Consider the following 13,148-nt stretch of genomic DNA (forward strand, 5'->3'; position numbering starts at 1 on the left):
CGCTAACCAATTATTTTCGATGATTGATCGGTTGTAATGAACCAATCATCAATTATAAGACTTTAACCAATTCCCAACACTACTACATACTAGACTTCATTTGAGATCAGTCACAACATGTAGAAAGTGATATGCGGTTAGTAAATGGGAGAACGTATAACAAGGCAATATTACCATCACCACGGTTACTGCTGCTTCCACGACTACAACTACTACTGATATTACCATCATCACGGTTACAGCTGCTTCCACGACTACAACTACTACTGATATTACCATCATCACGGTTACTGCTGCTTCCACGACTACAACTACTACTGATATTACCATCATCACGGTTACAGCTGCTTCCACGACTACAACTACTACTGATATTACCATCATCACGGTTACAGCTGCTTCCACGACTACAACTACTACTGATATTACCATCATCACGGTTACTGCTGCTTCCACGACTACAACTACTACTGATATTACCATCATCACGGTTACTGCTGCTTCCACGACTACAACTACTACTGATATTACCATCATCACGGTTACTGCTGCTTCCACGACTACAACTACTACTGATATTACCATCATCACGGTTACTGCTGCTTCCACGACTACAACTACTACTGATATTACCATCATCACGGTTACAGCTGCTTCCACGACTACAACTACTACTGATATTACCATCATCACGGTTACAGCTGCTTCCACGACTACAACTACTACTGATATTACCATCATCACGGTTACAGCTGCTTCCACGACTACAACTACTACTGATATTACCATCATCACGGTTACTGCTGCTTCCACGACTACAACTACTACTGATATTACCATCATCACGGTTACTGCTGCTTCCACGACTACAACTACTACTGATATTACCATCATCACGGTTATAGCTGCTTCCACGACTACAACTACTACTGATATTACCATCATCACGGTTACAGCTGCTTCCACGACTACAACTACTACTGATATTACCATCATCACGGTTACAGCTGCTTCCACGACTACAACTACTACTGATATTACCATCATCACGGTTACAGCTGCTTCCATGACTACAACTACTACTGATATTACCATCACCACGGTTACTGCTGCTTCCACGACTACAACTACTACTGATATTACCATCATCACGGTTACTGCTGCTTCCACGACTACAACTACTACTGATATTACCATCATCACGGTTACTGCTGCTTCCACGACTACAACTACTACTATTACTACCATCACCACGGTTACAGCTGCTTCCACGACTACAACTACTACTGATATTACCATCATCACGATTACAGCTGCTTCCACGACTACATCTACTACTATTACTACCATCACCACGGTTATAGCTGCTTCCACGACTACAACTACTACTGATATTACCATCATCACGGTTATAGCTGCTTCCACGACTACAACTACTACTGATATTACCATCATCACGGTTACTGCTGCTTCCACGACTACAACTACTACTGATATTACCATCATCACGGTTACTGCTGCTTCCACGACTACAACTACTACTGATATTACCATCATCACGATTACAGCTGCTTCCACGACTACATCTACTACTATTACTACCATCATCACGATTACAGCTGCTTCCACGACTACATCTACTACTATTACTACCATCACCACGGTTATAGCTGCTTCCACGACTACAACTACTACTGATATTACCATCATCACGGTTACTGCTGCTTCCACGACTACAACTACTACTGATATTACCTACTAATATTACCATCACCACGGTTATAGCTGCTTCCACGACTACAACTACTACTGATATTACCATCATCACGGTTACTGCTGCTTCCACGACTACAACTACTACTGATATTACCATCATCACGGTTACAGCTGCTTCCACGACTACATCTACTAATATTACTACCATCACCACGGTTATAGCTGCTTCCACGACTACAACTACTACTATTACTACCATCACCACGGTTTTTGCTGCTTCCACGACTACAATTACGATACTGATATTACTATCATCACGGTTACAGATGCTTCCACAACTACAACTATTATTACCACCACCACCACGGCTGCTGCTACATCCATAATTGCAAGAATTCATTTCAACAAAAGAATATGGTTCGATGGACATGCGTGATTTTCTGCAAATGCGTGATACTTGAGTGGTTATTACACTCCCGAGCTTCCACGCTGCCAGTTTGTTCCTCAACATACGATATCTACCATACGTGAGTAAATGAGTGAGTTGGGTTTTACGCCGCTTTTAGCAATATTCCAGCAACATCACGGCGGGGGACACCAGATATGGGCTTCACACATTGTACCCATGTGGGGAATCGAACCCGGGTCTTCGGCGTGACGAACAAACGCTTTCACCACTAGGCTACCCCACCGCCCCATCTACCATACTGTAACCCACCCGAAGTATAATACACAGGCTGAAACCCTGTACAGGATCTGCAGAAACAAGTTGTCCCACGATGCTTTGCCTATCGTTGAGGTTTAGGGCCTCATTCAAGTCCAGGAGGAGTTAGATTGCTTGAAGGTCTTTTCCCAGCGCCCGTACACGAACAGGGTACACTAATAGCTAGCTTGTTTTGTGCAAGATGTTCACAGGTAATCATTACAGGGCACTTCTACCTCAGAGTTTAGTTCCTCCTACGGTGTTGTTTAATTGACTGAACAGGCCCAAACAACCAACGTGTACTAACAGCAAAAAGAAACTGTAGACAGAGGAAATCAAAATATATATTTAAACTACATGTGCACACAGCTGATGTAAACACAGTAATTAGTTAATTCAATTGGGCACATGTCTGCTACGTTTCGTGATGTCAGTGGGCACTAGCAACAGTTTTGTGCATGTGCATCTCGACAAATGCATGGGGCATATGAATATCAAAAATTGCTGTCGATTTGGGAAGTGTGTTTGTTTAAAGTTTGATTGTTTAAAATATTTAACGGCTAAAGGGTCGCACGTCATGCCACGACTGCAGAACGTCATGAGGCTAACGGGATGGTCCATGGGGAACATCTCAACGTCAGGTGGGGGTGCGTTTCCATTGCCCCCGAAACACATTTCAGCACCGTTCAGACGTTATCCAAATAATTAGACATTCTGTTCTGTCAACTTCTAAACATCCACCCATCAAAGTTTATAAACTTTTCATTGTTCAATATTTTCAAATTTAAAAATAATTTTAACAATGTACGCTTTCTTTTCCTGGCTCGTGTAGTTTATTAGTGCAAATAAAGTCCGATACAGGTGTGCAGGAAATAATAACTCGAGTTCAAACACAACACATTACTTGCAGACACGTGCCACAGCACCCAGCGGCAAGTCTAGTACTGTGACGATTTGCCCCGAACATCTGGTGCCACAGTTTGTCAGTAGTGATTCATGCTTATGATAGAGTGGGAATTGGACTCGCCTTTTGGCTGAGAGTTCCGTATGATCATTGAATGGGTTTTGTGAGTGTGTGAATGAGTGAGTGAATGAGTTTAGTTTTACGCCGGCCGCACTCAGCAATATTACAGCTATATGTCGGCAGTTTGTAAATAATCGAGTCTGGACCAGACAATCCAGTGCACAGCAGCATGAGCATACGATGACACGTGTCAACCAAGTCAGCAAGCCTGACCACTCGATCCCGTTAGTCGTCTCTTACGACAAGCATGGGTTGCTGAAGATTCTAACCCGGATCTGCACGAGTTGAATGGGTTTTTGTACTTGGACGCAATGATGAATCACCTATGTTCTGCCGAGGGTACCAAAGCAATAAGTACCCAAGCTGTGATAATGCTGGAATACTGCTAAAAGCAGTGTAAAACTAAACTCACTTACTCACTCGTTCCTCAGCGCCAGGCAAGTACCATCGAGTTAAGTCTTTTGGCATGACGCCAACAGAAGCGGCGTTTCACTTTCATTTATTCGGCTGTAACGGATTATTCGCAAAGCCTGTTCAGTCAACAAATTCATCAAAATGACATCATGAAATGCACAATCCCTAAAACAATTGAAGAGTGGACAAACATCAGCCAATCTGTGCCCCAAGTGTTTACGGAAGTAAAGCACGGCCACCTGCCTCCACGAAGTGTCAGTACCAACACTAAGTTGGGTGCGTGTAACACGTGCTGCACGGACTACACGTTCTGCTCACGTACCAGTTTGTGATCGGTTACAGTCCGCGGACTAAACGCGCTTTGATTGGTCGCTGCTCTTACCACTATTTTGATAGCTTCACAAACCTTTCACACTTCACTACAACGGACATGGTGATATTCCAGCAGATTACAGAATACACAGATAACGATGACTGTTCAGTTCGTGGAATTGGTGGTGATATAACCTCTGCCATGTTTGTGATATATTCTTTTGTGGCAATTCCCGATACGTTTGTCACAAAGTGATATAAACACATGATTTGTTCTTTCATTATTATGGAATGAAATTGGCACCGAGTGTGGATTTCAAAACAACTGTTTTTCACAGGTGAGTGCTGACAATCATGACATGATATATTTTCATCCCATGGTATCATAATCCTATTTTCAAAAACTATTTCCAAACAGCAAAGGAAAAATATGTTGTTGTTTTTTAATATTTTAAATGTTGCCTACCTTTATGACGTCTTGGTATCCCATGGTATCATAATCCCATTTTCAAAAACTATTTCCAAACAGCAAAGGAAAAATATGTTGTTGTTTTTAATTTTAAATGTTGCCTACCTTTATGACGTCTTAAAAATTCGAAACCGTTTAACTGACGCTATATTTTCAATGTCTGTAGAAAAGCTTATGATATTTTAAATCAGAAAATATTTTTGGCTTTAAAGTAAAATCAGATTTTCAGATTTTGTTGAACAGTATTGTAAGACTTGTGATCTTTTATTTCAGAAAAAGAGATAAAAATCGATAAAAAAGAATTCAACGACCATATGAATCGGGCCGTGGCGTTCGATAGCGTGTCAATATCACGACACAATCAGTACATAAAATCAATACACGTGCCCAGTGACAGGCGGTGTGTCGGATCGAGACAAGCATTGTTCACCCTGTTCATTGTGGACAACTGTATGTTCTCATCGGTCTCATCAACAGACGTATCTGGGCGAGTAATACACATTTGAACCTGTCGTGAGGAAAACGTCACCAGTTCCACATTTAAAGTGTTGCCTTGTTGTTTTGACTTTGGCGAGAGTACATTGCAAGTGGATGGTGTAAACTTCGTGAAGAAACTGTTGTTTTGGATGACAGATATACGTTGAGTAAGTTGAAGATTGGTGTGGATTTCAACAGTAAACTCAGTCAGAGCTCCATGTACAAGAGTGTTATCATTTCAGATAAATGCGGATAAGTGTTATCATAAGAGTTCCTTCTGGGTGAGCGTTATCAACTGAGTTCCTTCTGGACGTTATCAACTGAGTTCCTTCTGGATGAGCGTTATCAACTGAGTTCCTTCTGGGTGAGCGTTATCAACTGAGTTCCTTCTGGGTGAGCGTTATCAACTGAGTTCCTTCTGGGTGAGCGTTATCAACTGAGTTCCTTCTGGGTGAGCGTTATCAACTGAATTCCTTCTGGGTGAGCGTTATCAACTGAGTTCCTTCTGGATGAGCGTTATCAACTGTGTTCCTTCTGGATGAATGATATCACCGATGTTCAAAGTGATATCATCTTATGGCATCTGAACAACATATATCTGTGTTAACTCAGTTTCTTCATAAATAACATTGTAGGACCTGGACATTGATATCATCAATCGACAATTATTAAGTTCCATCCCACAAACCCATTCCCCATAACTGGACATAAGCCTCATCGTGACATCGTGAGTAAATATTTTGTAGTTTGTTTGCCACTATCCAAGAATCAAGAATGAATTCTACCAACACAACCCCAAATTCAACCACTAACATAATTCTGCCACAAGAAGCCTCAGCGAAACTTATGTGGCAAATATTGTCGCCGATTCTACTTATATTCGGCACGGCCGGTAACATCCTATCTATGATTGTGTTGACCAGGCAGGCGATGCGAAAGTCTAGTATGTCCATCTACTTGACCTGTCTGGCCGTGGCTGACCTGTTGGCTCTATATTCAGGTCTTTTGAGGCAGTGGATCATCTACACCTTCAACACCGACATCCGGGAACTCCACCCGCTGATCTGCAAGGTCGTCACGTGGATGCTGTACTTCAGCCTTGACCTTTCTGCTTGGATTCTTGTTTCCGTGACGGTGGAGCGCGCCGTTTCGGTTTGGCTGCCCCACAAGGTGAAAGTTATATGTACCAAAAAGGTTCTTGCAGTAAATATTCTGGTGCTTGTCATCATTCTCATGTCGGTGAATGGACATTTCCTGTTTGGAAGGGGTCTAATAGTTTACGAAGGAGTGGTGTACCAATGCGCAAACCAGTCAAGGGATTATGCCAGGTTTTTGGATTACATCTTTCCATGGGTGGACCTGTGTTTCTTCTGCCTGGCGCCCTTAGCATTTCATTTAGTCGGTAACGCTCTCATCATAACGCGCCTGCTAGCTGGCATGCGCACCATTACCCGACTAAACATGGCGACGACCGAGCAGGCAACAGAAAGACGGCGCCAAGTCTCGTCTATGACGACCATGTTGCTGAGCCTCAATCTGGTCTATCTCGTCTGCACGCTGCCCATTTCTATCTATCTCATCTACACGACATACTGGGAAAAAGACACGTCACCGGAAGCTAAAGCACAGCGCCAACTGATGTTCGCATGCGCAAATCTTCTAATGTATTTGAACAACTCTATGAACTTCGTGACCTACACAATCAGCGGGAAAAGGTTCCGGTCAGAGCTGATTTCTCTCTTCAAGCGTAAAATGTTAAGGTCGGGGTCACTCTTCACCACCTCGACCTCCTCATCCAGCGTATCTAGGTCCCGGTATCGCGGATCAACTAACACATTGACAGGTACCAACCTGTAACTGCATCCTGGTCCATCTACGTCCACGTTTACATTGATCTTGGACTCGAAAAACTCCGACGTTTTCTATTATGGAAAAACAATTCATATACTACTTGTGGTTATGAAGATTATTCGTCAAATTGGGACTGTGGGATAGCCTAGTGGTTAAAGCGTTCGCTCGTCACGCCAAAGACCAAAGTTCGATTCCCCACATGTGTACAATGTGGGAAGCCCATTTCTGGTGCCCCCCGTCGTGATATCGCTGGAATATTGCTAATAGAGGCGTAAAACTACAAAACCAACTCAGTTCTCGTCAGAATTTATGGTCAGTCTTTAAATGTTTAATCATTGGTGGGAGAAGGAGAAAATAGATGCAATAATTTTATACTCTTTGCAGCTAATTGAAAATTGAGAAAGAATTGTCCAGCGTTTGAAACACTTATAACAGTGTTTCGTTATTCCTCCTGAAAATTATATAACTTTCCTTTCGCACATGCTAGTTTGCGTTTTATATCTCAAAATCAAACGAGGGAACATCTCAGTCACGTGATCTCCTGTCTTGGGAGACCATTGGTGAGTTTACTTTTTACGCCGCACGCGACAATATTCCAGCTATATGGCGGCGGTCTGCATATAATCGAGTCTGGACCAGACAATCCAGGGATCAACAGCATGAACATCGATCTACGCATGTGTCAACCCAGTCAGCGAGCCTGACCACCCGCTCCCGTTAGTCGCCACTTACGACAAGCATGGGTTACTGAAGATCAATTCTAACCCTGATCTTCACAGGTCTGGGGGTCCATGGAGTGTACCCGTGAACATCCGGGTCGATCACTGGATTGTCATGTCCAGACTCGATTATATACAGACCGCCGGCACATAGCTGGAATATTGCTAAGTGCGGTTTTCTAACAACCAACCCACCAAACAAAAACAGAAATGAGTAATACCTATAAAACATTGTCTGTAAATTTGTTGTAGCAAATATTTCTTCTTACTGTGTATGGTATTTTGGAGCATGAGTCGCCAGTATACCGTGCTATATGACCTGTCTAAAATGACGACTGATGGTGACTTATTGATTTCAATTTCCGACATTGAATGTTTGATCGTTCACACAGAGGTCCCATGGGAGTTATGTATATACACCCTGCCTGCCAATCAATGCCAATCAATGTCTGTCACGGCATGGTTTAAGAAAACACCGTCTTGCAATTGACAAGACGAACACGTCGTCCTTCAGGAAATAGTACTTGTACACATCTGTATAATATACACATCTCCAAATAATATATTCTTTTTGTCGTGCCTTAGGAAATAGTACGCATCTGTTTAATGTGCGACAACTCCAAATAGTACCATTTTGTCTTGTCGTGCCTTAGGAAATAGAGTACCATTGTGTCTTATTCATCCCTCAGGAAATAGTACGCGCATGTGATTTAATCCCTCAGGAAATAGTACGCATGTGTTTAATGTGTGGAAACAAATTTTAGGATTTATTGATGCTATAATTCGGTGGGCACTGAAACCTATATAGCTCCTGCTGGATGAAACAAACGATGGATAACTGTGATGTTTTCTCAAGTTTGGGTTTAGCGTTCAGTGTTGTGATTATTTGTGTCATTTCATCTTGACCGCATTAAAGTATAGTGCCCGACAAACACCACGTCCACTGTTACGAGCAATCATAGAAAACTAGATTGTTTATAAGAGACTTTTCTTCGGTGGAACAATAACTTTTCTGCTCAAGTTCAATATCAAGATCAAGCATTTTGATTCATTCACGGCCTATACCGCTAAGATCATTCTGTCCACATGTTTGTTTAAATTTGTACGCAGTTTCAACGATAGAGCAATCATGTTTTTTTCATAGGATATTTATAAAAATCCTAGACATACGAGGATGGACAGATGACGCTAAACGATGCTCACCAGAATATGTGCGTGAGTTTCGCCAATAACAGTTTATTGGTTGAGGTGTAAATAATGACAGAGATTTACGTAGAATGTGTCTGAAGCTAACTGATAATATATTCTTGCAGCAGCATCGGGGCGGTGGGGTAGCCTAGCGGTTAAAGCGTCCGCTCGTCACACCGAAGACCCAGGTTTGATACCCACATGGGTACAGTGTGTGAAGCCCATTTCTGGTTTTCCCCTCCTTGATATTGCTGGAATATTGCTTAACTCACTTACACACTTGCAGCATCGATGCGATTGTACTCGTATATGACACATGCAGTAATTGTCGAAATATGTTTGGGTCAATGTTACCCCTGTGGGTTAATGCCCCACTGAAGTCACGATATGGCTACTTGTTATTAACTGTTCACTGGGCGCAGGCGTCTGATTGTACAAGTTTATTGAGGATTTGTACATTTATATTTCTTTTGTGCTTGTAAAGATGACGTTGTCACAAATATATGCGTAATAAACAATATGTGTATCATTAATATACTTGTTGACGTGTTTTGTTTGTTTTGTGTGCTTGTTGTTTTACGCCGCTCTCAGCTATATGGCGGCGGTCTGTAAATAATCAAGTCTCGATTGCCTGGTTGACACATGTTATCGTGTCCGTAGATCGATGCTCATGCTGTTGGTCACTGGATTGTCTGGTCCAGACTCGATTATTTACAGACCGCAGCCATATAGCTGGAATATTGCTGAGTGCGGCGTAAAACTAAACTCACTCACTCACATTCACCCACAAGGAAAAGTGGGAAAAACAGGTAAAGCATTCGTAAAATGTTGAAGACGGGCGTTATATTTGTTGTTTAACAACCCAGTTCTTCAGATGTATAACTGTGGTCTGTCCCTATTATTCTGAAAGCCGCAAGAAGATTATTCCATCCTACTATCATGTTTACCCATCACGTGTTAAATATTATCAGTTGTTGACATCAATTGACGAGGATCACATACTAGCTTTAAGCATTTACCTGAAACGAAACTTGCCAGTCTGAGTATATCAACTCTACAGTACTCAATGCTGTTCTTCTACATTGTACACCGCTGTGCACTGTATTCTTGTATATTAACTGTACTTTAGGCCATGTGGCCTCCATACTGAATAAATTGTCATTGTCACTGTCACTGTGGTCTATGAAAAAAACGAGTTTGAACCTGAAAATCTAGTGATTGACATCATGAGCATCGCACACGATTAGACGCATCGATCAGGCCAGCGAGCCTCCATCCAATCCATGTAATCATGGAACCCTTACATAGTGATGACTAGAGTGAGAAGTATTGGTTTGCTCTGAATAAAAGTATTGCTCTTAACTCTTTGTCCACTACTTCATACTCTGTTCTCTGATTCTGAAACTATATGGAGCTATTTTCTGAGACAAGTAGATGCGTGCGAACACGGCAGTGGGGGCACCATATTATCTATTCCGGTTTTCATGATGCTATGGATATTTGGTACAATGCCATCAAATCAGTGAGTGAGTGAGTCCAGTGATCAACAGCATAGGTATCGATTTACGCAGTTGGGATACATGTGCTAACCAAGTCAGCGAGCCTGACCACCCGATCCCGTTAGTCGCCTCTTAGGTTACTGAAGATCAGTTCTAACCCACGGGTGTATCAAATCAGTATGATTATCCTTTTGTATCAATATGCAATGGATAATCATCTCCATAAAATACTTTTCGAAAACCTGGATACTGTTTTTAACTAATAATGTGCAGGTCCTAAACATTCTGCTTCTTCGTATATCAACCAATTTCATTAAAACAGATGTCAGCCACATTACTCTTAACAGAGCTGTTAGTAACTTACTGACTGACTGACTGACTGAGTTTGGTTTTACGCCGCTTTTAGCAATATTCCAGCAACATCACGGCGTGAAGGGGACACCAGAAATGGGATATGGTATTTTTTATGATTGATATTACATTGTTAAAAGATAATATTTTGTTACTGAAATAATAAATTATTATTATTGAACCAAATGTTCAAGTAATCCCACGAGTGATAACAGATGGAGCATTAATTTCAGAACCACCAGAGATTCAAATCACGGATCCTGGCACAGTAAGGGACGCAACTCCCGCTTAACGAGCGCGATCGGACAAAAATAATAAGTATACAAATTGATATGTTTTCAAAGCTGACAGTTACATTAATTTCACTCAAAGGGAAAATATTTTCTGTGTGCGGGGTCAGTCAGTCTTTGTTGTTATATTCTAGCCACATAAAGAAACATGTGCACACAGAAAATTCCCTTTGAGTGAAATTAATGTAACTGTCAGCTTTGAAAACATATCAATTTGTATACCTATTATTTTTGTCCGATCGCGCTCGTTAAGCGGGAGTTGCGTCCCTTACTGTGCCAGGATCCGTGATTTGAATCTCTGGTGGTTCTGAAATTAATGCTCCATCTGTTATCACTCGTGGGATTACTTGAACATTTGGTTCAATAATAATAATTTATTATTTCAGTAACAAAATATTATCTTTTTAACAATGTGAAGCCCATTTCTGGTGTCCCCCGCCGTGATGAATTTTCTGTGTGCACATGTTTCTTTATGTGGCTAGAATATAACAACAAAGACTGACTGACTGAGTTTGGTTTTACACCGCTTTTAGCAATATTCCAGCAACATCACGGCGGGGAACACCAGAAATAGGCTTCACACATTGTACCCATGTGGGGATTCGAACCCGGGTCTTCGGCGTGACGAGCCAACGCTTTAACCACTAGGCTACCCCACAGCCCCTATAACAACAATATGTGAAGTAATATGGGTAAAATATGTGAAGCCCATTTCTGTTGTCCCCCGCCGTGACATTGCTGGAATGCTGCTAGAAGCGGTGTAAAACTATTCTCACTCTCACTCACTCACTCACTCGCGTAAAGAACGTAACGACTTTGGTTTTGAGGCAGTTTTTTAGTCGTGTACAACTCGTATGTCGCGAGATTCTCAGCGAGATGGATTCGTCAAGTGAAGACGCTGGCGTTAATGTCAGTATACATCTATATATCGCAGTCACTAAAAACGATGAAAAAATACGCGTGGGTTTACAACTGGATTCTCAGGAGAAAAACCGTTCCGTTTCCTTTCTGGTAGGGTCAAGTATCACCAATATGGTGTCAGTCAGACAAAGGGAGGTCACTCTGAGGTGGACACAGATCTAAGCGATTTTTATAGATCGAGCGCATGCGACTTGTAGGAGAAATTATCAGAATTAAGATAATATTATTTGATAGAAAAAGTTAAATACTGTAAAAAAGCTATGTTTAATGATTTTGAAAGGAAATGGGTCATGTATCAAAACTTAATTAATCTGTAATCATGATTTAAACACTTATTGAGTATGTATACATTGGGGTGAATGTGTGAAAGTATATGAATTATCCGCTCTTTTTTAAATTATCTTTTTTTAATTTTATTTATTTAATTTCAGTTACTTATTTCATTATTATTTGTTTACTTATTTGTTATGTTTTTTAAATTATCCTTTTTTATTTATTAATTTAGTTAGGAAAATATATTCATGTATATTTTTTTTCTCTTCATTATCATGTCCATGATGCATTATAAGTTGTTCACTGGTTTTGAGGGGGACATGGGTTTTATCTTACCTCACACATAAATGTCGCTTTCTGATCGGCTGAGCGCTCTTCTATTATTTTCAATGTACCCCGCTCACAAGCGAGTAAAATTTCAATGTACCCCGCTGTCAATGGCAACTCATTTGTTACTTCGTGGTAGTAATTCTTTATCTCGAATTACATTGAATCACGTATGATGTACGGAAATTACCAATGTTTTGCGAATGCAAATCGATGGAAGGGAGAAAACTCTAAATTTGCTTCGGTAATTTCCGTACATCATACGTGATTCAATGTTATTCGAGATAAAGAATTACTACTACGTAGTACCAAATGAGTTCGGCATTCCCAGCGGGGTACATAGCAAATGTTACTCGCTTGTACAAGCGGAGTACATTGAAAATAATAGAAGAGCGCTCAGCCAATCAGAAAACGAAATTTATGCGTGAGGCAAGATAAATACGCATACATATACGGATGTACGGATATACATGTATACCTCATGTAATATCTCTACAGGAATTTGAATACATTTTTTAATTCTGCTGCAACTAGTTGGGTGTTTCATGTTGTAACCGTGTCGCATGCTACAAGTTGTTACCACAAGACAAGTCGCACCGTGTGAACGCACTTTT

General features: G+C 41.1%; 1 protein-coding gene across 1 annotated transcript; it reads left to right on the forward strand.

Annotated features, from left to right (window-relative positions):
* The first annotated feature begins 3,701 nt into the window (after window positions 1–3,701).
* LOC124289892 (FMRFamide receptor-like) lies at window positions 3,702–7,445 on the forward strand. The gene is made up of 2 exons (XM_046726564.1): window positions 3,702–4,507; window positions 4,912–7,445. Exon 2 carries the CDS (start codon window positions 5,890–5,892, stop codon window positions 6,970–6,972), a length of 1,083 nt encoding a protein of 360 aa, XP_046582520.1. The 5' UTR covers window positions 3,702–4,507; window positions 4,912–5,889; the 3' UTR covers window positions 6,973–7,445.
* Window positions 7,446–13,148: the final 5,703 nt, after the last annotated feature.

This window comes from Haliotis rubra, unplaced genomic scaffold (genome assembly GCF_003918875.1).
Source record: "Haliotis rubra isolate DU_JTF1 unplaced genomic scaffold, ASM391887v1 Scf450, whole genome shotgun sequence".
In the NCBI taxonomy this organism is placed as follows: Eukaryota; Metazoa; Mollusca; class Gastropoda; order Lepetellida; family Haliotidae; genus Haliotis; species Haliotis rubra.

What these genes read in the sequence shown, in the direction of transcription:
- LOC124289892 (XM_046726564.1), top strand. Translation starts at nt 5,890, where the DNA reads ATGAATTCTACCAACACAACCCCAAATTCAACCACTAACATAATTCTG.